At 36.8% G+C, this 26,592-nt stretch overlaps 1 protein-coding gene across 16 annotated transcripts in view; it reads left to right on the top strand.

Annotated features, from left to right (window-relative positions):
• EMB2738 (GTP-binding family protein) overlaps positions 1-26,592 on the top strand; it is a 62,053-nt gene that overhangs the window by 16,286 nt on the left and 19,175 nt on the right. For 6 of the 16 annotated variants that reach the window (XR_015973695.2, XR_016398547.1, XR_015973701.2 and 3 more), the window contains 8 exons: positions 262-351; positions 432-725; positions 5,392-5,531; positions 8,398-8,485; positions 9,050-9,232; positions 10,559-10,720; positions 17,420-17,613; positions 18,317-18,467. Coding sequence is in view for 4 of the 16 variants with exons in the window: in XM_039118843.3 (XP_038974771.1) it covers positions 262-351; positions 432-725; positions 5,392-5,531; positions 8,398-8,485; positions 9,050-9,232; positions 10,559-10,720; positions 17,420-17,613; positions 18,317-18,467 (1,302 nt within the window). In the remaining 12 variants the exon portion in view is untranslated. Of the gene's footprint in view, positions 1-212; positions 352-431; positions 726-5,391; positions 5,532-8,397; positions 8,486-9,049; positions 9,233-10,558; positions 10,721-17,419; positions 17,614-18,316; positions 18,468-18,635; positions 18,676-23,558; positions 26,560-26,592 lie in introns of those variants that run through there. The other 10 variants (XR_015973696.2, XR_015973699.2, XR_015973704.2 and 7 more) reach the window with 6 other exon arrangements.

The raw sequence follows: 26,592 nt of genomic DNA, 5'->3' as shown, positions 1-26,592 counted from the left end.
TCAATCAAATTGGAGAATGAAAACTCACTTATATGCTTCATGGAAGTATTCAGTCGGCAGACTGGTTTGTGAGGCATGTGCACAAAGCTATTAGAGCTAGATTAGTAACAAATATTGTTTTGTAAGCAATATCTTATGAAACTAGTTGTTTCTCTTTGCTCAATGTGAAGTTGGGGTCCTCATTGTTGACTGGTACCCACTGATTCTGACAGCATTCATAAACACACTCACATGCCGAATGGGACTTACTGTTTCTTGCAGTTCCAGATCCCGGACCATCTTCTTCCAAGAATAGCAATCGTTGGAAGGCCAAATGTTGGTAAATCAGCATTATTCAATCGTCTTGTTGGGGTATTTTCTATATTCAGAAATTCTTCTTAACCATTTTAAGTAGTTAGCATATTCAGCATATTCTTTTGAAATGTTGACAGGGAAACAGGGCAATTGTTGTTGATGAACCTGGTGTTACTAGAGATCGCTTGTACGGTAGATCTTTTTGGGGGGACCGTGAATTTATTGTAGTAGATACTGGGGGAGTTGTGACCTTTTCAAAATCACAGGCTGATTGTATGGAGCAACTTGCAATTACAACGACAGTTGGTATGGATGGGATTTCTCTTGCTTCTAGGGAAGCAGCCGTTGCCAGGATGCCCTCAATGATAGAGAGACAGGCTGTTGCTGCTGTGGAAGAAGCAGCTGTTATTATATTCCTTGTAGATGGCCAGGTATCTTCTATTATAACATAGCCTGAGTAATAACGATGGATCTGTGTTTGTGCCAATAGATTTGAAATTTAGGTAGAATGCAACAAAACATATGGCATGGTAATGCTGGGAATCTATCTCAAGCATAATGTCCTGCCTGCTCCTGCTTTCTGCCACATCGCTTGTGTTTCTTTTAACCTGGTTTAGAGGAACTTTACACTGGACAGGGGACACAATATTCTCAATCACCTGCAAGATGCTAGAAAATTGTTAAATTCCAGTCCCCTTGTTCATTTTATAGTGTTTGTGGACTTAAGTATATTAGAGACAATTTAGTAACATGCTTCAGGCACCCGCTCAATTCTTTGGCCAAGAGATCTTTTCATCAACCATACCATTGTTCATCCAGAGAACTGCACCATTGGAAATTCTAAACAAAACTTATGGTGGAAAGTTCCAGGTAAGTGTTTTAAGCCTACCCAAGCATGCTTTATCATAGTTTTAAGACCTAATGTGAACCATGCCTACCCAAGCATGCTTTATCATAGTTTTAAGCCTAGATCCCAAACTCAAGCTGGATTTGACTAATATTAGTAAATACAACTTGCTCATAGATGGAAAGCTAATTTATGCATTGGCTCCAAGATACACCCCCTGCATATCATATGGAAAGCTATTTATATTTCAATTTGACGTGTAAATGTGTAATGTTTCTTAATATAATGAACATTTTAGCGAATGATCATGATGATCGTTAGGTAACAAAAGGGTTTTAGTCCTCGTTGGTACCAACCTTTCGATCCTAACCAAGCATCTTAGATTGGATTGGTGTTTGACCTGGTCGTAAGATCCGCCAAAAACCCCAATCCTGTCTATATTGGGTTGCCTTGATTGGTACCATGGGTACTGTCCGGTACAAAGTGGGATGGCTCTGGCACCAGCCGATATTGACTGATACCATCCAAGACATGCAGAAAAAAAGTGCTTGGTTTCCCCTTCTTTTCTTTACTTTCCCTTTTCTTTTCTTTTTTGCTATTAGCTTTCGAACAGGGTGAGGAGAAAATAGTAAGGGAGAAAGAGAGGAAATCTGGAGGAGAAAACAAAAATAATAAAAAAAAGAAAATCAAAACAAAAGAAAACATTAAAACTTTCTAAACCTAATTTATGATATAAACAATCATTAAAAAAATCCTAAACAATGATCATAAACATAAGAAAAAAGAAAAAAATAGATATATACCCAAAAAAGGCACACCATGATGCCAACACATCCCAAGTGTTGGTAAGGTGCTGTCTCAGTTTGGTATTTACCTGGTCCTGTACCAATATCGGCATCAGGATTGGGACTTTAAATCTATTGTAACATATACTAACATGATAAAAACACTTCGTAAAATTACTAATTGCTATAAATATTGCATAGCATTATGCTGAGCTTATTTGAACTAAAATGTAATTGACCTAGCCATTGGTCAAGCTCAACGCAGCACTATATCAATAGGTCTTGATCTTGAGCTCAACTTGATTACTTATTGAGTGAGCCCCTATTATGCCAAATATGAACTAATAGATCTATTTGCAGATGACTCATTGATTGGCAGCTCGAATCCTTGGACATCCAAATGAACTTCATCAAACTTCATTCATCTTTTTCTAAATTTCAGTTGTTAGGTTAGGATGAACCCTTGGAAACTTGACATCTCTTTTTGAGTTTCAACCTCTTCTCTAATTATATTTGCTATTGGTTTTGCAGATGGAGGCTTTAACTCTCTTGTGCTCTATCAATGTTAATCTCCGTTAGATTTGTCTTCTCCTTGGTTAATTGCTTTTCCTCCAACTTGACATCTCGTGTTTATGCTCAGTCCCATATGATGGACTTGCCAGGAGTTATTATTATTATTATTATATAGAATAATGCCTGTAAGAGTTTTAAGAATTGCCTAAAGAAAATTGCATAAAAATATGATTGATGTGGTATTACTCGCACTCATGCTGAAGGGAGGATGGTCACCTGAAACTATGACCTAGTAATTGAGAGCCGTTAGGCATTAATCCTGTTAAGTTGCATGCTTGTCATTCAATTGCACTTGATATCATTTGTGCTTAGACAAATACTGAAGCATATGTATATGCTTGCCATAATATATGAATTCCAATTACTATTGAAACTTGAGTAGTACGGTTGGATGGATTGCAAGGATGCAGTGCTTCATTAATGAGGTCAGTATAGCCCTCTCATGCATCATGTAACTACTCCAAGCAGAAAAGAGTTAATAGTTACTTTTAATATATAGATAGCAGATACCTCTAATAGCACTTCTTAAACTTGGGGTGGTTTGCCATTGAGTATGTCTTATAGGTACTTTAAGTGGGTGGTAGTATGAGCCTTCTGAAAAAGTTTATGAGTTACTCATTTGATGTGATAGGAAGTGGTGAAGTAAGAAGAAATGCTGGGCTGGCAATTATTCTCAAGTATCTTCTCTTATGCAAAATCAAATTTTTATTAATCTATTTGATGCTATAGGTTCTACAACAAAGAAGTAAATGCAGCAGCTATGTCTAACATGGATATATATAACATCCATGGTGCTATGAGCTATGGCACTACTCAGGACTCACCCTGGACATGTAATGAGAAATAATGTGCCTACTTCTTTCTTATACATATGATTTGCGAGCCTTGAAGGAAGATGTAAAAGCTGGTATTAGATTGCCTATTAGCTATGTTATCTGGGTCCTTCATTTTATCCTTGAGGGATATGGGGTAATAGGTATGACCGAAGTTTTGAAGTTTTGAAGTACCAATTTCAGTACCCGTGCCAGTATAGCCCGTATTGATTGTTGGTATGATACATTCCTTGGACACTTGGTATGAGAGGTGTATTGGGTGCCAGTTCCCTACCCATATGGACAATATGCTTGATATGGACTGACATGGTCTAACATGTAAATCCTTGGATATGAAACTTGGATATGGGTCTATGGTTTGTTGTATCCATTACTGTACCATGTTGGTACAGTGTTGGTATGGATCAGTTCATGGTGTTGACACTCGATATGGCCTCTGTACTGAGTATCAGTTTGCTATCAGTATGGTATGATGCTTGGTACATGGCTGTATGTGGGTATGGTGAACTGTGGTCTACAAAATTTTTTTTAAATGTTAAAAAGATCCGATGGTTGGTAACATGTCCATACTTGATCCTCATGCCAAAGGCCAGGAACATAGTTGTTGAGTATAATCAGCAACCTAAATAAAGACATTAAAATATTTTGAGCTTATTATCTTTACCTGACTGAAGGCAACTTCATAATAGTGATATTTTGGATCAAAAAAGCATGGTATGCCGTACCGTACCGAACCAAACGGTACCGGACGTATTGTACCATATCGGTTCGATATCGGTACCAGTACTGATGGCGTACCGATACTTGGTATGCCAAAAAAAAACTGCATACCGTACCGTACCGATACTATGCTAGGGGGCACCGGTACGGAGACGGCGAACCTTGCAAAAAAGGCAATATCATCAGTTCTCTTCATCCTTGTATCTCATATTCCAAGCATGTTGTTAAGGTCTAGTCTACATAGTATTTACATGTGACATATCTTCAGATAAGGAAACCAAGAGATAGATTCGTTAACTGAATTGGCCTGTTGCATGGGCCGTGTGGTTATCTGGATATCGGATTTTCTTGTAGGATTGGTTGCAAAAATGCAATCCTTGTTGGGCCTCTGTTAGTAGAATGAAATTGAGTGGACTTGCCTCTTCTGTCTACTAGAAGAGGGAAAAAGGGGCTTTTGAGCTCTAGTGCAAAGACAACTCAGAAGTAGATATCTCCATGGTGGCATCAATAAATCCTTTGGACTGAGCATCGTAGTTTGAGCTATAAGTGCTTTCAATTCAACTTGCCACATGAATTGCATAAACACTGAGTATAATGTACAAGTGGTAATGCTACCATGCTATCTTGTATAGTAAAATACAAGAATACTAAACAAAATTCTGTAATGTTAAGTGCAAACTGCAAAACATAAATAAGCTAGCAGTGAATGCATAATTACTTTTTATTTCTTTCCTCGTCATAAAAAGTTTGGGGATGACTATGTTGCCCTTTACTGTCAGCATGTTGATTTATATATATGCATTGGAGTCTGATTGGGTTGCCAGTGGTGCCACAAATTGTTAGAGCATTTCTTTGGGGTCAAGTATTAATCTCAATATGATTTTTTTAAAAAATATTTTATTCAGAGTTCATTGATTTTATACAAAATAAAGTACACTAAGATGTAGTCTATCTTGCTAACCTGTCTCTTGGATGACATTTGATAGGCCAGTTTTGTTATATAGTGAATATTTTTTGCACTGATTTTGCAATAATCTAAGCTTATAAAGTCATAATGTATACACCAAAATTTGAAGTATCTATACTTGGGTAAAAAGTGAGAACTTCAGCATTCAATAGTTTTTTTTTTGTTTTGAAATCAAATTACATTTAATGTTGGCTAACAAAACTTGTGGATTCGACAGTTTTTTCTTCTTTGTTTTATTTCAAATTTATTTTGTGCAATATTCTTTTCTGCATCCTTTTTTATGTTTCTTGACCTCGCTTTCAGAATTCATGGTTGATTTATTAATGTTTTATATGGTTTGTTTTCTCATTTGCTGAAGCTCTATTTGCACAGGCTGGTCTGATCGCAGCTGATGTCGAAATCGCAGACTGGCTACGCAAGAAGTACTCAAATAAATGTATTATACTTGCTGTAAACAAATGTGAGTCTCCACGCAAGGGCCTGATGCAAGCATCAGAATTTTGGTCCTTGGGGTGAGATTTGTACTTTACTTTTGCATAGTCTTTGTTGTCATGGTGATATGTTTGTGAGAATGACAAAATTTATAAACATTTAGCATATTGTTCTTAAGATGGGTTTCAGATAAACTTAAATGCTTAGACAAAAGTCTGTGTACTTTCAGAGAATCTTTTCTCCGTTAGATCTGTTTTATAAATGGATAGATTTTGCTCTGTTAGATCTGTTGTATAAATGGAGAGATTTAAATGATTGCAGATTCCTTCTTTTAGGAGCCACATGGCTTTTAATATTATGTCAGTATTAGTGAGTACACTCCCTATATGTATATACACGGTAACTGCATACCCACCCTGTTACAGTTGGAAAGTAACTTAGGTGAGTTGGATTATGTTAGACCAGCCAAGTGAACCATGACCATCAAATATCCATGCATCTTGAGAAAAGTTTTTAAATATCAATATCTAATCACATACCATTCTTCCGTCGAAATGGTGTGGTACTAGAGTCATCATTATGCATCAAAATTGGCAGCATCAAAACGAAAGAAGAACCATTGATACCAACTATTATAGTTGGTATGGTGCAGTCGGTATGCATTGACACAGAGGTATAGGCAATATGTACTGGTATGGATGGTTTTGGCATCCCCTGCTGATACCAGTGCTGGTTTCTTGTCAGAACGATATTAGTATTGATGATGCTGTACTGATCCACCAGTTTTCAAATCTTTGTCTTGAGGTATTAGTTCCACCCTCCAGTAAGCTTGACATGCCTCCGATGCAAATAAATAAATAAATAACAATAACTGTAACCATCTAGGTGTGTTGGGGTTGGCTTCATCAATTTTCACATTTAAGGCAGCCTTTGATATTATTAAGTATTAGCATTACTATGCTAAATACTACAATAGTTAGTCCACAACACTTTGTATTTGTACATATATATATGTGTGTATGTACGTATGTTTGTGTATATATATATATATATGTACGTACGTATGTATGTGTGTGTGTGTGTATATATGTATATGTACATATGTATATATATGTATATTTATGTATATATATGTATATTTATGTGTGTATATATATATGTATATGTATGTATGTATACATATAATCATTATTATAGAACAAAAGAAGTTATGATGCTTAAGATATTATCAATCCTAATATTTACTAGGAATGTTGGGTGCCAAGAGTGTCAACATTTGCACCAAAGTGACATTTGACAGGACATTCCAAATTCCGTTCCAAATACGGAAACAGTATGTGCCAACATAAGCAGGATTGCAGGACGTTTGATTTCAGAAATGTCAAGGTCATCAGTGCTATGCCATGTTCAACTCCCAGTACAGTAGGTTTTTTGTACTTGATTTCTTAAAAACTGATGTCATTGTAACACATTGAACTAAGAATTTGATCTGCTTGAGATAAACCTGCTTGATACATATTGTCCAAAGACTCCAAACTGAACATCTTTCATGTTAGGTTGGCAGATTAGATTGAGAATTATGTGCTTCATAGGTATTCTAGTGGCAAATGACACTATCTACTAGGAAAATGGCACCATTTTGATTAAATATGGCTGTGTGTTTCTAATGACTTATTAAATACTATTACAAAGTAAAAAGTATGGACTAGCTATGGTGCACAGTTGTATATGCTATATCATAACACGTGATACATTGTTTTTTCTTGATTTAGGTTGGCTTTAGGATGATTTTGGTAAAAGTTTGTTCTTTATCAAGTTGGGTTGAGATTGGGTGGCTCTCAATTGAGCAAATTAGATTAAAACTGCTAGTGTGTTTCTAACAAGTATTATTCTATATACTGTCACATGATAAAATGTACATACAAATTGTAACTTGTAGTTATATATTCTAAATAATCATTCGTACACAAATCTGTCATGTATTAACCTGGGCTCTCTTAGGTTAGTACTTGTTCCGTGTTGCCTTGAACAATTTGGCTTGAGAGATTGGTTGGCCTTGATTGAGCATTGCAATATACCATCGAATATCAATCTCAGGTTGCATCAGGTTGAGTTGCCTGAACCATGTTGAAATCAATTCTACCAACTTGTAACTGTGTTTTGTACCAAAAAAACTTGTAACCGAGTTGTTTGCTAGCCAATCTTGATGAAAATTTGATGTTTATTCCCCCCGCTTGGCCTAGAGTTCTGGTTGTAGTCGGTGCAAATTCAGGTTGCACATGTGTTGTAGATAAAAAGTATTAAATATTTGTTGCACATTGCCACATGGTTTCTAATTTTTTGCTCGATAATGACATTAGTTGCATAATAGATAATAATTAGAGGCATTTAACCAGATGGCTGATTGGGTATGATGTCAATCGTTCTCTATTTTAAATACTTCATTTACATCATCAGGTTTTGCACAGTTTTCATCTGAACTATAACATACCAAGGCATATGTGTTGAACTGTGAACATATTGTATAAATACTTTGTAATAATTAAAAACACTTCCATGAGACAGCATAATATGTAAAATCTGTACTGAGGTCATAAGTCTTAGTTGGACTTATAACATATTTACTTATTGTGAGTTCTTGGTTGTCCAGCTAGGCTGCAAGAGCTTGGGTCGAGGGTTTCGAATGGAGCTTTCATAATCATTTGTTAAATGCATCCACTCATTTACCTTTTTACTAAATCTGGGCAATAGATTAGTCTGCACAGTTGATGGTGACTAATGTCCACACATGACACAAACAAACTATTTCTCTTTCATGATATGCTCATAAATCTGAACGGACAAAACAGGCAGCTATTTATTTTGCAAGAGTTTAATAAGAGACACATTTTGGTTTTTATCTCTAGAAGTTATGTCATATTGTTATCTTTTTGATTTGTTTAACAGGTTTTCTCCCATGCCAATATCTGCTCTTTCAGGCACTGGAACTGGAGAGCTTCTTGATGTTGTCTGTTCAGAACTGAAAAATATTGAGGTACAGTAATCCAATATAAGCATACAAAATCTTCGTAGTATGTTTGATTTGTTTGTTTCTTCAAGTTTCTTTTGTGAAATAAATAAATAAATAAATAAATGAGACAGGAATTGTTCTCCATCTTTGTGCTGGCATTATTGAAATGATCATTGTTGAACTACTTAGCAAAATGATGCCTGTATACTTATTAACATGCCAACTCTCAAGAAAAGCTTCGAGAAAGCTTAAAGAAATTGCTCATGTCCAAAGCCTTACAAGACTTGACAGAGTCCATTTTCTTTGTTTGAACTAAGATGAAATATGGGAAAGGTTGAGTTCTTTAGGTACATGAGTATTTTTTCTTCACTAGCTTTATCATGGCTTTGTAAAGATGAGACAATAAACACTAGAGTGATTTCTTAATGCACATATTTCCTTGTTCATTTCAATTTTTTTAGCCTGGTGCATTTTAGTACTAATTTATTGGTCGAGGCATGTAGTATGCTTGGAACTTTTCTTCTTTCTGATGTATTGTACTATTACTTTATTAAAATTGATATGTTTAGATGGATATAATTGGCGCAGGCCTTGGACACCAGTGAAGTAGAAGAAAATTATGTTCCTTCTATTGCTATAGTTGGGAGACCAAATGTTGGGAAAAGTAGCATTTTGAATGCCTTGGTTGGAGAAGACAGAACCATCGTCAGCCCAATCAGCGGGACAACTCGTGATGCTATTGATACTGAATTTACTGGACCTGATGGGCAGGTTTATGTTAATATATGGCAATTTGGCAATTCGTTGTTTTTGCTTAAATTATACATTATTTGGTAACATTTATAACCTTGATGATGTTTATTGATTGAGACCATTAGAGAATTGCATGTAATGAACCGAAATTGCACTACTATATCTATACACTTTTACATTATTCTTCGTACTATGGTTCGCTGAACCGTTACCTAGAGACATATGGGCCAGCGACCGGTTCGGTACGGTATCGATACATATTGTACCAGGCTGAGGTGCACTGGAACCTGGGGGAGGGAGAAGGAGAGGGAGAGGGGGGGGGAGGAGAGGGAGAGAGAGAGAAAGGGGGGGGAGAGAGAGAGGGGGAAAAACAGAGGCGCACTTCGTCATCACAGAACTCTAACCCTAGTCGACGTTGTGGAGCATCAAGAGAGAGGGGAGAGGGGAGTGGAAGATCAAGAAAGTAGAATCAAGAGATTGGGCGAAAGAGAGATGAGAATCGAGAGATTAGGAGAAAGGGAGAGGGTTGCGAGGTTTTTATTAAAAGCATGGTTTGGTTTAGGAACTAGATTGACTGGCCAAGTAGTCCCAGAAACCCTGGTTCAGTACACCCTGAATCGCCTGGTTCAGGATAGTCCGTGGTCCTTGCTTCCCATATTGAATATTCATACCTCTATCTTGGTCATCATTAAATTGATCATGATTTTATTACGGCATCAGAAATTCTGTCCATTGATTCTTGTACTTGATAATGTGAGAATCCTATCTTGCTTGGTGGCATTTTATGATCAATGAAACCACTTTCTCACTCATGCTACCTCATTTAGTTTGAAGTTCCATACTATAACCATAATGATCTAGCCTTGTCCCAACTATTTTTGGGTTCAAGTTCATGAATCTTCCTTCACCAAGCATTCCTATTTAGGGCTGCCTTTGATTTTATTAATTCTGGTGATGCCCTAGCATTCATGAATATCGAATTTGGATCCATTTGATAGTTTGAAATGCTTCTTACAACTGGCTGTCAACCTAATGTCAAACCTCCACCTTTCCATCTGAGCTTGGAACCAGCATGGGCGGTGTTTAATTCAAAGTTCTGTCTTCTTTATATTTAACAAGGAAGTTAAAGTTTTTTAAAGTGTTTTTTTGACTTTTTTCCCTTCCCTCTCTTTTATTAAACTGATTTTTCCAATATAATAATGCAAGTACCCTTATGAATTAGTGGCTGCCATACTGACTGAAAACAGTTTTTCAGACAATTGTTTGTTGACTAAATATTTTTTCTATAATTTCAAATTTTAGTATTCTATGATGTGATATTAAAAATTTAACATTATTTTGTAGAAGTACAAACTTATTGACACTGCTGGCATTCGACGAAGGGCAGCTGTAGCTTCTTCTGGTAGTACAACTGAGGCCTTGTCAGTGAATCGAGCATTCCGAGCCATTCGTCGTTCAGATGTTGTGGCTCTCGTTATTGAAGCCATGGCTTGCATTACAGAACAGGTATATATTTTCTGCTAATACTGTTCTTGCTAGATATCTCAGTGATGTTAATTAGGTTTTCATGCATGTAAGTAGTTTTTTCCCCCTCATTACTTAATTTTCCTAAAACTTTGTAAGACATTTAACCGGTGAAATTAGTTCATACACCTGTTGCAAGTGTGAGAGCGCAGGTGGTTGATGTTGATAGTTTCTGATAAAATTGCTGATTGTACATTGGCATGCACGTATATGCAAGATCTTATTTTGATACATGAGGATGAGTTGGAATTGTCAAGGTAACAAAATATTTAGTGATTTGTCTATAAAGAATACATATCTGGTAAATGTAAAAATAATTAAAATATAGATAAAAATTGAAAGACCATGCCATGCTTTCAATGGATAGAAATATCATTCTTTCGTCATTTAATATGATCTATTTGAGTTATTTATTGTGATACAATGAGTGAGAAAATAAATAAGTTGAAGTTATAGCTATGTGTATGTGTATGTAGGTAGGTGAGCCACATGAAGGTGGATGTAGTGGAGATAATGCTTTTAGGGTCTACACCTATGGCTGCAAATGGGTAGGGTCAACCCATGATCCTTCTTTGTCCTGATCCGATGAGGCCCAGTCCAACCCATATTTGGATTTTTGGGTGGGTATGAGTCTAAAAATGACTCCTTTGAGACTTTGGATTAGGTATGGATCATTTTCTTTTCCTAGATGACTTGGACATGACCTTACCCATGTACTAATTGGGTCTAAGATAGGTTAAACCTTAGTCACTGGAAGTTTTATATAGGGTGTTGCACATGCTTCAAAAACTCCAAGGGCGAGCCTTGGCAATAGTAAGGTTGATCCAATGTGACTTGGGTGCCATGGATTTTCCATGGAAATAGCCTATTTACATGCGATGATGAGTCTGTGTATATTTAACCTTCTCTAAACCCTCCAATGATGGGAGCTTTGTGCACTGGGATGCTCATATGCCTTAGAAACTCCCTTCTGCACTTTCTTCCTTAGCATTTTGATGTAAATTTTCTGAAAGATTTTCTTCCCTTTATTTGCATCGGGAGAAACTACTGGTATACCCACTACCACTTCAGGTAATTGACCTGGTTCAATTCAACTCCAAAACTCATGATTTTGATGTCCCTAATCCCTCTCACTCACCCTATTGCCATATTGAGGTAAATAGGGCTAGTTATTTGTAGGTTGTAGGCTTAATATTGGTTGAACTACATCCTTGTTGATGACATTAGTGGTAGCAATCTGCATGATGACCCTCTTTTATCTCTCTCCACCTGTTTTGCATGTCAGTTCTAGTTTTCCTTATAAGCATAAGAATGAACAGTTTACTTTTCATTTATGTTGCTAGTGGACCTGAACATAGAGACATCTCAACCTAGTCTAAAATGCATTGATTTAGGTTTTGTTCATGCTTGACCCAGCTGACATGAATGCCCTGATTAGTCTTTAAAATTTTCCATGGAGTATGGACCCAAACTGAACTGACCTACTTAGCAAACGGGTTGGGTCCAGGTCTAAAACCATGGCCTCAAAGAGAATTGGGTCGACTTAAAAAGTATAGAGTTTCCTTATGGCTGCACAATCTTGTGCAAGTCCTTTTAGTTTTTCTTTGTATTATTTATTAAAAAGTTTCAGAATTGGACATCTACTAATTTTTTCTGTTATGCTAATTGACATGAAAAGTGTATATATATATATATATATATATATATATATATATATATATATATATATATATATATATATATATTGATTTTTTTTATTCGTTTGAAATGGACATAAAAATGCTTTAGCACTTGGCTTCCCAAACAGAAATTCTGGTTCTATCCATCATGAGGTGAGCCTTTTGATTGGTATTAATTTACCAAGGGATGCAAGGTTCAATTTGCTTCAACCAAACTCATGGATTCAGCTCAAATTTGGTGGCAATGCCAAAGTAAACTTAACATACGATTTGGTGCCACACAGTTGGAGATGAAACAATTGCTTCAACCTTGATTCGTTCCTACATAACATATTCAATCTCTTCACATGTGGCTATAATGTCTTCCTCAACAAGAAGAATCGATTGATTTCTACACTAGGAAGTTTTATGACAGTTGTCTATCATGAGATAACATGATAACATCATGTGTTTGGACTATTCATGAAGCATAACATATGGCTTTTCGCATTGAAGAAAAATTATGCTCGACGTCCGTTATCATTTTTATGACATCATATTTTTTCTATTAGTTTTGATAATTGCTAATGCTAAGGGATATTTGCTAATTGATGTTTTAAATGCAAGGAGTTGGGCCATGTCACGGCATGTCCCAAAAGACTTGTGAATCCAAGCCAAGACTCTATCGAAGTTGCTGTTGATGAATGCTTCCATAGATAATAATGTGCTTATTACATATGGAGATGGAGTGGCTCTTGATCTGTCTCCATCCATAGTATTCAAGATTGGAGGCATGCAAGCATTTTCAGCACATGTGCTAGGTTCAGTGAACAGCTTTGTGATCTTGTTATTGGTAAATGAAGGACATCAAACATTGTCTCCAATGAATTGGTTCAAGCACTTAATTTCAGACCAAGCCTAGACCTTGTCCATATTATCTGGCTTGTCTTCATGCTTAAGTTAAACTCATCATCAATAGCAATATTGTCACATTTTCTGTTGTAAGAAATTTTATTGAGTGAGATTTATGTGACAATGTCACGACCTGGCACCTAGTTCTTCCAAGTCTCAAGTCTAACAGCAATTTTGATGACCTGAAGCCAAACCAAAATCTATGTCATTTCATCATCTCGTAATACACAAGGTTGTTCATTATACACATGTTTTTTACATCCTTTACTATGGATATATTACAATACCCTCCACTCCTTATACAACAGTAGTCTGTAGCACCTCTTACCTTGTAATACAACCCCAATATGACACTAGTCTCTTTCTGAAGTAGGCTTTAATATGCATACTGAAAATACTTCCAACTTCTAGTAAGCTAAGCCAATAAGTCCTTCACTCTGAAATATGATAAATAGGTGGGTAGTAAGTGACCAAATATAACAAACAATATAGTACCATGAAAATAGAACAATGGAAGCATTAAGGATTTGTACTTATTAAAACTGAATTAGTGAATAACAATATCTTATAAGAGGTATCAGATAACTACATTGACTAATATAGCTTTGTTTTGATACAGTTGAATGCTTTTGAACAACTAGTATCATCAAAATACATGCCTTTTTGTGCAAAATTATTGAAAAAACACTCGTTTGGGGACACCAAGATATGCTTAGAAACACTTTAATGCACTAGGATGCTTCAAGATGCTTGAATACTCAAAACTTTTAAAACACATATTGTGATCATTTCAGTACCAAATGGTCAGTTACCAGCTATTATACTTGTTGGTCATTGGTTCATTGATCAGTAGGCCTATTAGCTAAGGGTTTATTGAGACCAACCATGGTTTGCCGTACTAGCCCGAACCAGGCGGTACGGGGTGTACCATACCGGTTCGGTACTGATACCCAGTATGGGTGGCGTCCGACACTCGGTGCGCTGAAAAAATTTTGTACCATACCGTATCAACACTATGCTAGTATGGCATTAGTACGGGGTCTAGTACCAAGACGACTAACATTAAGATCAATTATTGTACTTGCAGCTAGTCAATGGTTCACTGATGCTAACTATTTTACCCACTAGCTAAGGTTCATTGACATTGACTAATATACCTGCTGGTCAGGGATAACTGATTGACCAAAAGTTTTCACTTCAATCCATGACAAAGGGAACACCATCAGTACAATGATTAATTAATATTTTGAATGACTAGAGTCAAAAACAATCTCTTTGATACATTGACCTAAATTTAAATCCTGATGACCTAACACTTGATAAATTTGGATGCCATGTAGTCATTCAGAACACCTACTTTTCAAAATGTATATGCCACAAAACATTAGGAAAAAGATTAGACAATCATGAAAATTTCAGTCATTTACATATAACATACATGTATAGCGTACAAAAATATTCATGGAACCTCACATATTGCTGAAGTCAGAATCTATAAACTTTCTTAACTTTAGTTGGAAATAAGGATTCTAGATAGTTTGTACTTTGTAGATAGTGAAGAGTAGAAGACCAAATTCTGAATCCATATAAAACCATCAATCGTTTGCTAAAATATAGATTGCCAACTATGTAAGAACACTTACTCTAGAAGATTTCTAGAGCTTCAAACTATATCTTCTCTTTCTATAGACTGATGGTATTTTTGGAGTTACAGAACAGCAGAAAGAGGCTAGTACCCTCCTATTTATAGATGGTTTCTAAGCATGAGGTGTCTAACGTCCCAGTTAGTAGCCATGTGTCAAAGTCCAAGTTCAGCTAGGTGGCCAAAATTCTAGTATGAGGTGGCATCATTTCCATGAGGTGTAACAAACATGAGATGACAACTTAAAGGGATTAGCACGAGGTCGCTGTTCCTAAGAAAGATGAGGTGGCAGTGGGATAGACCTAACCTTTGTTATCGTGCCCCGTACTGGTGCCACTTTGTTACTATGTCAGTATGTTCGGTACGGTGCTGGTTCGGCATACTGAATGTTGGTACGCTCTCCGTACCGAGTACCACTATCGAATCGGGATGGTATGGTATTCTCCATATCACCAGGTTCGGTAAGGTATGGAATACCTTATTTGGCATTTTCACAAAGTGGCTGCACCAGGATTTGAACCTATGCTATTGCAATTGTCAATCCAAGCCTTTTGCCATTGCACCAAGCCATGCTCTCCTGATCCCATTTACACATATCAATACTTAATATATAATGCACATATCTTACATATACAAATGATTATGTAATAGGCACTAATATACATGGGTATTGCATGTAGTACCATCGGCAGCTACACATGTCCTACTAAGATGACCATGGCTTTGTGATAGGGGAAGAAAATACGATTGTGCACTCATAACATAATACGTCAAGGGAAGCATGTTCAACTTAAGCCAATATGATTGGATCTCCTGAAGCATATTTTGGGATACTCAACCAGCTCTTTGGTTGCCACATCTAAAAGTATTGATGATCAAAGAATTTAAGTACAATCTCCACATAGCAGAAGCGTTGGGTTAGCCCATAATTTAGACTAAGTCAAAAGCCTAGTCAAATAGTATTTATTAGCTCTCAATAGTTGCTGGTTGTTAAGTTTTAATTATATATTTATAATTGTGGAATGCCTTTTAGAGTTTCTAGGCTTTACTAATTATGGTCCAGGCATGTGTCTCCTCAAGTATGTGAAAGTAACTATTGTTTGTTTTATGGAAAAACACTTTATTGTTGCAAGGGATATAAAGGGTCATGTAGTTCTATATAAAGTCAAATAATAGAAAATGAATGGAAGAATGAATAATTGGATTGTTTGAGTTATTTCTATTGGAATCTTGTGATGGATTCCACTTGAATCTCCCTTCCTCTAATTTCTCCTACTCTATCCCAGACCTTCTCCCTCTTTTGCTTAACCCCTGTTATTTTTGCCATCACAAAATATATTATATGTTGTTATTGAGAATGCTAACTGGTGAAATTGCATCCGTGGCATAATGGAGGAACAACTTTGAGGAAACATGTACATGAAATGGAGTTCATTTGTTACTGATGCCCTTGTACAAATTCACTCTGCCATAGCTTTTGGTGATAATTGTCAACTCTTACAAATCATGTGTTGTAAAGAATACACTTGGAGCTCTGTCATTGTAAAGGAAATAAAATAAGTTATCATTGCTGTATTTCCAAGCATTGGTGGATCTGCTTGATTTAATTCATCAATTCTGACTGAAAGAGCTGCTTGGTTGCTCTTCTGCTCTAAAGCATGTTTTGATAGAAGGAAGGAGGCGTGTGTTGTCTGTAACATTATATCGATAAAATTGCTCGTCAAAAGCCAAAACTTTTGGTGATAAATTTCAACTCTTGCAAATCATGTGTTGCAAAGAATACACTTGGAGCTCTATCATTGTAAAGGAAATAAATTAAGTTATCATTTCTGTGTTTCCAAGAGCTGCTTGGTTGCTCTGCTGCTCTAGAGCATGTTTTGATAGAAGGAAGGAAGGGTGTGTTGTCTGGAACATTATGTTGATAATATTGCTTGTCAAAAGCCAAAATAAGTTTTGGCTTTTGCATCAGAGTTTCACTAAATTGGGAACTGAACGGCTTTGAGTTTTCATGTATAAGCTTTGAGTTTTCATATATAAGCTCTCGTTAAGATGCCATTTATTAGATGCCTTAATTCCCCTTTACTGTAATGATAAAGAACAGGGATATACTTGACAGAAGATGCGTGACCTGTACCTCTTTGTCTGCTAGCAAGGTCTGCATTGCAGATCACTCTGGTGGGTGTAGAGCTCAAAATTGTCTTGAAGTCTATATATCTGCTCGTATGCATAACTAACACATTCATGCAATTTTGTTGTATGCCTTATTACATGCTTCAAATAGTTTGGTTTGTGTTGATATACGGTGCCAGAATTTTTATGTAAATATTGTCTACTTTTATCAAGTACTTTAGGATGGAACCAAACTTCATCAGTATCTCTTGCATTTTGCTAAGAAATCATCAATATCTGGTGGTAGTATTAAATTTATTCAGTAACAATCCTGCTCACCTTTGTGTTTCTTTTTCTAAGGATTGTAGGATTGCTGAAAGAATTGAGAGGGAAGGAAAAGGTTGCATTATTGTCATAAACAAATGGGACACAATACCAAACAAGAACCAGCAAACGACAACTTATTATGAGCAAGATGTCCGGGAGAAGCTTCGCATACTAGATTGGGCTCCAATTGTTTACTCAACTGCAACAAGTGGCCACAGTGCTGAAAAGTATATCCTTATTGTGTTTTGTACCTATTGTTCATATTTTTATTTGGTTTAAGTTTACCGAGCTTTTGATTTGAGATACTATGTGTTTAGACTGATTCTTGGGTCAGAGCTATCTCCATAAGCTCTTTTGTTTATTAAAAACAATTTAGGTAAAAAAAAACAAGCAATTTCTTCGAATTAATTTTCTTTTACTGCTTTTCCTTTGGAAAGCTTTATATTCTTTTTTTATAAGGTATATTATAAAAGAAGTTGATGTCCTTGTTTCAGCTCATGTCAGAGCACTAGCAGATGATTATCACGGTTTGTTTCTTGTTCAGTCATTTGATTGCTTGTTTCCTTAAGCCAAAAACCTTCTCTTGAATATGAAATACTGCATATAGATTAACATTATGCTCCTCTTTTACTTTATGTAGTCTCTAGACAAATATACACTAGAAATCTCATATTATGCTGTTGGTTCAGTAATACTTAACAAGGTCAATGAATGAGGAATTTACTGATTGAGTAATTAATAAGTTTGGGATTACATTTATAGTAGAGATTTGTGTTGCCAAGCACTAAAACTATATATTGAACTGTGTTGTAACATGTCACATGTGCAACTTAGTTTCTTGTATTAGAGACAATAGCTTTTTAATTTCAATATCTTGTCACTATTTGAGCTGTAATTATTCTTTATCCTAATTATGTCACATGTTTTCAGGATTATCACTGCTGCTAGTATGGTTCACAAGGAGAGGTCCAGAAGGCTGGGTACATCAATACTGAATCAGGTTGTACAAGAAGCACTAGCCTTTAAACCACCACCAAGAACAAGGGGTGGCAAGAGGGGCCGTGTTTATTATAGCACGCAGGTATATTTGTTACGTTGAATGGTTGGAAGCATGACATTGCACACTTACACAATAATTAACAACCCATATCCATTTTTCTTGTCACCTCATTGTGCACTCTAATCATATTAAGTCCCGTACTCAATTAAATGACTGCCGAATTTGTAACCATGGCAAAAATTGTTGCAGGTATACAATAGAGTTTTATATAATTGGAAATTATTATTAGGTAACCCGCACTTTGTTCACCTTTTTGCATTTTTGACTTAATTCACTATTATACATTATTGTGAAAAGCTAAAGGAGCATTTGCTAGCTGCATACATCATCGAATATTGCTTTCAAAGAGTAGTGCTGTCCCTCCATTGATGAATTACCCCCTTTGGTAGACAGGTTTTGTTGTAATTTAGTAATAGAGCCCTATCAGAAATGCTTCAGCTGGCACATTAGCCTGCTGCAATTGTATTCTTGTTTGAAGCCCCTCGAACAACTTTTTTATTGCCTGGTTATATTAAGGTGAGAGAAATACCTGAAATCTAGTATTTATTATGGGAAATTGTTCCAATTGATTATTTAGAACAGGATTTATGATCTCACGATGGTTCATAAAATTGAGGACACACGTGATCCTAATAGTTACTTGTCTTTGTTTCAAGTTTCAACATTGACAATTTTATAAATGTTAGTCATCAAGCATCCTGATAGACCTTAATTTTCATGCATATACTCTCATCAGCTAAATCTAGGTCTACTGTAATGTTTAATTTGACAATAGTAGTATTGAGTTGGACCTCATTTTCTAATAGTTTGTTAAAGTTGATTCCTAGGTTTTATCAGAATGAACAGAGAAAATATCTAGGAAGAAAGAATGGATGACAAAGCTAAAATATGTACCATGTCAAATCTGATCCATTTTTCAATTGGAGATTTTGAGGAAGGTAGGGGAAAAATCTAAATATATAATTACCAACAATAAATAGGAGCTGCTGATTTTTAGAGCAGAACCTATTTGAAAGCCTCCTTAATAAAGCAATTGGCTCAAGTTGAAGTGAAATGACCGGGATGTATCCATAGGAGGCAGCAAAATTTACTGTGGCAAAGAGCAGTTTTACATGCCATACTTCCCACCTTTGGTACCTCTATGTTATTGGTTTGACAAAGACGCTTTATTTTTGGCATTAATTAGGATTCATAGGCACTTGATATACATCTCCAGTCCATTACATTAATCTATTGTACTTAGAAGCATTTACAATTGAATCATTAATATGAAAAAATAAATAAAAAAGTATAGTTGTGCAATGCCTTGGTGCAATAGTAAGATTGCTCCATTATGACTTGGAGGTCATGGTTCGAAACATGAAAAACAACCTCTCCACTTGTGGGGGTAAAACCATGTACATATATATAAGATAATATCATATTAGTAATCATCTAACGCCAGATAAATGTCCTCCTGATGTGTAATATTTCTGGATTCATACTTTTCTTACTTACGATAGCTGCCGAGACTCTAAAATTGTCAGTGCTTTCTCTAAATATTTTGGTTTGTGAAAAAGAACCGTGTTATAAAATATTAATAATTGAATATACTAGTTAACTTATACATATCACTTCAGCTAACTTACCTCTTTTAGACATAGGGCCGTGACTTTTGGATCAGGCTCTATTTTATAAATCACATTATGCAGAGCAGCCAAAAGTCTGTGATCTATGTCGATTCTAGCTACGGTGTACTGAAACCTCGTGTTTAGGTAGTATGCTGCAGATAGAGTTCGTTATTGTCTTAGTAAAATTATATAAGTATAGAAGCAGTCTAATTTTCAATATTTTTGCTTATCTGCTAGATGTAAGTACCTACTCATCTGGTAGTTTCACCGCCACTCAATGATATCAATGTACTCTTGAGCATACGTCGGATCTACATCCTCGATTGGAATCTTCGCTCTCTCCATTATATAATACAAGAAGCCCATCTGGGGTACCTCTCGCTATCCATGGCCTGAAGCACTTCATATATGGTCTGATAGTCTTTACTATAATAGTGGCCGCTACCAGAATGTCTGTCTCGTCATCAAGTTCTCGACAATGCTCCTTCAATGCAGGCCCTTGCAAATCTACTTTTCTGCCACTCGGAACTGACAAACATATGACGTAGGGCTGCTTTCCTCTCAAGAAGGATATCAAGTGCAACGTAGTTGGTAACAAACCGTATGACTCTTGGTCTTAAAATCTCTCCCTGCATACCTCCTCATTAGTGAAAAGACCTATGTATAGTTATAAATATATCTGATGATAGTTTGGGTTATCTACACTGTTTGTTGCATCCTATAAATCTTTGCAATGTCCATCAACATGAGGTCGATACAATGTGCAGCATATGTGGTCCACAAATATATGGCTGTCGCTCCATTAAGTTCATCCCGGCAGCCTTATATTATGGCCCATTTTCATTGATGACCTACAAGACATTCTCTTCCTACAGGATCAATCACCTCCTATATCAATCTGAGGATGTACATGGCGTCTTGCACCTGATCGGAAGTATTGACTGACTTATTGTGGAGTGATTGATTATAACCCTATTTGATTTTGATGAGCTCAAAGCATTTGAGTATATCTTTTGCTTACTAATGAATTCAATCTAGTGTTTCAGTGAAAATCTTGTAAATTTATGGTTAAGTGTCTCTAGATTTGGTTCAAGACATTTTGGATAAGTTAAGAAGTCAACTTGAACCAAAGTCTGAGACTCGAGTCGACTCCGGGATTTTACGTGTCGACTCCATGCGTATCAGAAGCATTGGCACAGGCGCGAGTCGACTCCGGAACATTAAGAGTCGACTCCGACTGAGAACAGACAGACGAACAGAAAGACCCAACTCACAACCTGTCAGCGAGTCGACTCCTGAAGAGCGCGAGTCGACTCCGATGCTTGCCGAGTCGACTCCAGAGTAGTATGAGACGACTCCAGGGAGTTACAGACAGAAAGACAGAGAAGTCATTTTGGACCCTGAGAGCCGAGTCGACTCCTGAGGAACGCGAGTCGACTCCGATGGTTGGCAGGCCGACTCCAAAGGAAGCGAGAGTCGACTCTCAGTGTTATCCAAGGCAAAAGTCAGAGAGCAACTTTCGGGCACTGAGAGCCGAGTCGACTCCCGCAAAGCCCGAGTCGACTCCGAGACAGCGCGACCCCAAAAAGACAGAAGACAGTATGGTTGTCTCTGAGACGCGAGTCGACTCCAAGACAGTTCGAGTCGACTCCAAGGCAGCGCTACTCCAAAAAGACAGAAGACTGTTTTTCGGATACTGAGAGCCGAGTCGACTCCGGAGCAGTTCGAGTCGACTCCAAGACTGCACGAGCCAAAAGACAGAAGATCGGGAGTTCGGGCTCTGAGCGCCGAGTCGACTCCCAGAATTTCCGAGTCGACTCGAGTAAGTGAAGTTGAAGAATATCTCTATGAATTCCTTTGAATGAGCCGACTCCAAAAGTGCAAGGTCAGCTCCAGATTTTGGCGAGTCGACTCCGGGTTAAGTCGAGTCGACTCCCAGTCGAGAAGACCACTTTAATTCAAATCCGGAACAGTTGCCGAGCCGACTCCAGAAAAGCATGAGTCGACTCCTGCTACAGCCGAGTCGACTCCAGATCGCGCGAGTCGACTCCGATCCCAACGGACACATTGTCAGGATGTGCAGAATGTGCAGAACGGCTAGTAAAGTGTGTCTAACGGCTAGTTTCCGGGAGGAATGGCTTAAATAGCCACAGAGAACTGTAGCAAGGCAGAGAAGTAACATTCCTTTCAAAGAAAACATAATAACTTCATCTGCCAAAGGGATTTCAGCGGAAAAGAAGGAAGAGAGCCATTAACTCCATTCAACCAACTCTTCCCAGCATTAAAGAAGTCTCCTTCTGCCTTCAAGTCTTCAAGACATTCAAGAGGAGACCCAAAGTTCGAGAAGCCCTCCACTACATCATCATAAACTTGTTTGAGGGCTCTTAACTTTTCTATTATTCATATTGCTGAATATCTGCTTATTTAGAAGCTGTATTTTTCTCTTTGTTCTTTCTATCCATTTGGTCCTTACTTGATTCAATCAGGGGATTGAATCAAGGGTGTAAAGGTTTGTTGGTGAGCCTAGGTTGAAACCAACGTGTAAGGGTTCGATTGTGATCCCGGAAAAACAATCGGGTGGTTCTAGTCGGTGAGCCTGGGAAAACCGACCGAGTTCGTTGTGACCTCGTAAAACAACAAGTTAGGTTGTGAGCTTGTAAAACAACCGGCTGTAATCCGAGGGGTTATAGTGAATTCCCAAGTGAGGCTTGGGGAGTGGACGTAGGAGCAAGGGTTAGCTCCGAACCACTATAAAATCTTTGTGTTTGTGATTGCCTTGTCATCTCTTACTTTCATTTCATTCACTGCACATAGCATCTAATTAATTAACTTGCAAAAAGTATTAATTAGTTATCCACAGACATTTTAATTGCGATAATTATTTTAAAACCCAATTCACCCCCCCTCTTGGGTTGTCTATCTGGGCAACAAGTGGTATCAGAGCCTGAACTCTACTACCCAAAGAGTAAAAGATCAAAATGACAACCCCATTTGGATCTTCTCACATTGAGGGCCAGTCCACACATAGACCTCCATTCTTTAATGGATCCGACTACTCATATTGGAAGGCTAGGATGAGAATATTTATCCAAGCCCAAGACTATGAGATGTGGACCACCATACTAAATGGACCATACATCCCATCCATTCATGTAGAAGGTGTCACTGTACCCAAGCTTGAAAAGGATTGGGATGACAATGACATAAGGAAGGCACAACTAAATGCCAAAGCCATGAATGTACTTTATTGTTCTTTAGATAGAAATGAATTCAATAGAGTCTCTACTTGCAATTCTGCAAAAGAGATTTGGGATAGACTTGAAGTGACCCACGAGGGCACAAATCAAGTAAAAGAATCCAAAATAAATATATTAGTTCATAAGTATGAATTATTTAAAATGGATTCTAATGAAACAATCACTTGCATGTTCACTAGATTCACTGACATTGTCAATGGCCTAAAAAGCCTTGGCAAAAATTATTCTAACAGTGAGCTTGTCAGGAAGATTCTTCGTTGTCTACCAAGGTCATGGGAAGCCAAAGTGACGGCAATCCAAGAAGCCAAGGACTTGAACAAGCTTCCACTTGAGGAGCTTCTTGGATCCTTAATGACGCACGAGCTCACAATGAAACAACACAGCGAAGAAGAATCCTCTCATAAGAAAAAGGTAATAGCTCTCAAATCTACTTCTTCTAACAAGGATTTATCTTGCAGTAGCAGCAGTGAAGAAGAGGATCATGAGGAAGATGATGATGAGGCTCTTCTCGTACGTAAGTTCAGAAAATTCATCAACCGAAAGAAGTCCTTTCATCAAAGGAGAGGTCCCTCAAGTTCCTATTACAAGGATAAAGGTAAGGAAAGGAAAAATGAGGGAATCGGATGCTACGAATGTAAGAAGCCGCGACACTTCAGAGCGGACTGTCCTTTGCTCAATAAGGCCAGTAAGCACAAGAAAAAGAAAGTCCTCGTCTCCACCTTATCGGACTCCGATACATCATCTTCATCATCGGAGGAGGAACAAGAAGAAAAGGCCAATCTATGCTTTATGGCAAACGAAAATGAGGTAACATCTGAAACGCATTTAGATTTTACATTTGATGAGTTATATGATGCGTTTAACGAATTAATGGATGAATATAAGACAATAAGCCTTAAGAATAAGAGCTAAAACTAACCAATCAATCTCACCTCCATAAATACGATAAATTAGTTAAGGATAAGGATTTTATCACTAAAGAAAATTTAGAACTTAAGACAAGCAACCAAATGTTAACTCAAAAAACTCATACCTTAAGTAAAGATAACGAAAAACTAACCAAGGAAATTTCTGAACTTAAAAAGGATAAGCAAACTATTGGAGGTAATTTCACAAAAGACTTAAATGCACTAAAAACAGAAAAACAAAAATTAACACTAGAACTTGAAAAGTACAAGCCTTTTGTAGAAAAATTTACATATAGCTCAGAAAAATTAGAAATGATACTCAATAGTCAACGAGCTGTGTTTAATAGAGCCGGTTTAGGGTATAAACCTAAGAATAAGCAAAAGCTCCTTAGTAATTTCTTTGTGAAAGCAGGGGAAAGTGAAACTAAGAATATAACCTGTTTCTGCTGTGGAAAAGTAGGACATAAAGCTAATATGTGTGACCATAGGAAAGGAAAAGCTAAAAGGAAAATTAAAAAGGTTTGGGTTCTAAAAGGAACCAACATTACTAACCATGAAGGACTCAAGAAAACTTGGGTACCTAAAATTGTATGATTTCCTTGTGTAAGAGTGTCTTGCAGCCAAGGTCGACAAAAACTGTTGGTACTTGGATAGTGGCTGTTCAAGACACATGACGGGTGACAAAGACCAATTCTTCACCCTTGAGCCCAAGAAGGGAGGTGCTGTGACATTTGGAGACAATAACCAAGGTCACATCATTGGTATAGGTAAAGTACAAATTACCCCTTCAACTTTTATTGATAATGTTCGATATGTTGATGGTCTTAAGCATAATCTACTTAGCATTAGTCAATTATGTGATAGAGGTTTTGATGTATTGTTCAAACCAACCTTATGCATCATAACCAACTCAAATGACAATAGTTTAGTTTTCAAAGGAATAAGACGTGGGAATGTGTATGTAGTAGACCTTGAGGATCTTGCCAAACATAACCCATGTTTAGTTGTTAATGAAACTAAGGATAATGATGCTAGTTGGTTATGGCACCGTAAGTTTGGTCATGCGAGTATGGACACAATATCAAAACTAGTTAAAAGAGATTCGATGATAGGTTTGCCAAAACTAAAGTTTGAAAAGAATAAGATATGTTAAGCTTGTCAATATGGCAAACAATCAAGGAACTCCTTTAAATATATAAATTGTGTCTCTACCTCTAGACCTCTAGAACTACTATACATGGATCTATTCGGACCAACTAGAACCACAAGTCTAGGAGGAAATAAATATGGTCTAGTTATTGTAGATGACTTTTCTAGATATACTTGGGTCATGTTCTTAGCTCATAAAGATCAAGCATTTTCAGTTTTTAAGAAATTTCATAAGGAAGTAACAAATGCTAGAGATACTTCAGTCATAGCTATTAGAAGTGACCATGGAACCGAATTTGAAAATCATTTATTTGATGAGTTTTGTAGTAAAAAGGGAATAACTCATAATTTTTCTGCACCTAGGACTCCACAACAAAATGGAGTTGTAGAAAGAAAAAATAGAACCCTAGAGGAAATGGCTAGAACCATGCTATGTGAAAGTAACCTCCCTAAGTACTTTTGGGGAGAAGCCATTAATATCTCATGTCATATACTAAATAGAGTTTTATTGAGACCCATTATAAAGAAAACACCTTATGAACTTTGGAAAAACAGAAAACCAAAGGTAAACTATTTTCATGTCTTTGGATGTAGGTGTTTTGTTCATAATAATGGGAAAGATAATCTAGGCAAATTTGACTCTAAATCTGATGAGGGTATATTTTTGGGGTACTCTACAACTAGTAAAGCCTATAGAGTCTTTAATAAAAGAACCCTTGTTATTGAAGAATCAATACATGTAGTTTTTGATGACTCTAGTGATAATTCTTCTAGCAAGAGAGTTGATCTTGATGATGATACTGAAATACTTGAAGAAAAGATTGATGAGATGACATTACAAGAAGATGAACAAAAATTAATTGGAAATGCATCATCAAACCAAGAGGCTGTTGTGGATCATGGGCTGAATAAGGCTTGGAGGTATGCTCATGGGCATCCTAAGGATTTAATTTTAGATGATCCATCTCAACCTGTTAGGATTAGAGCATCTCTTAGGAACTTAAATAATCATCTAGCTTTTGTCTCACATTTTGAACCCAAACACATAGAAGAAGCTGAAAAAGATGTAAATTGGATAAATGCAATGCAAGAAGAATTAAACCAATTTACTAGAAACAAGGTATGGAACCTAGTTGAACGACCCTCTGAATATTCAATTATAGGTACCAAATGGATATATAAAAATAAACTTGATGAAAATGGAATTGTAATTAGGAATAAG

This window comes from Phoenix dactylifera, chromosome 15 (genome assembly GCF_051530095.1).
Source record: "Phoenix dactylifera cultivar Ajwa chromosome 15, Ajwa_hap1_PhDact_Kaust_v1.1, whole genome shotgun sequence".
In the NCBI taxonomy this organism is placed as follows: domain Eukaryota; kingdom Viridiplantae; phylum Streptophyta; class Magnoliopsida; order Arecales; family Arecaceae; genus Phoenix; species Phoenix dactylifera.
The sequence above is the reverse complement of the archived record's forward strand: the minus strand, read 5'-3'. Positions and strand labels throughout refer to the sequence as shown.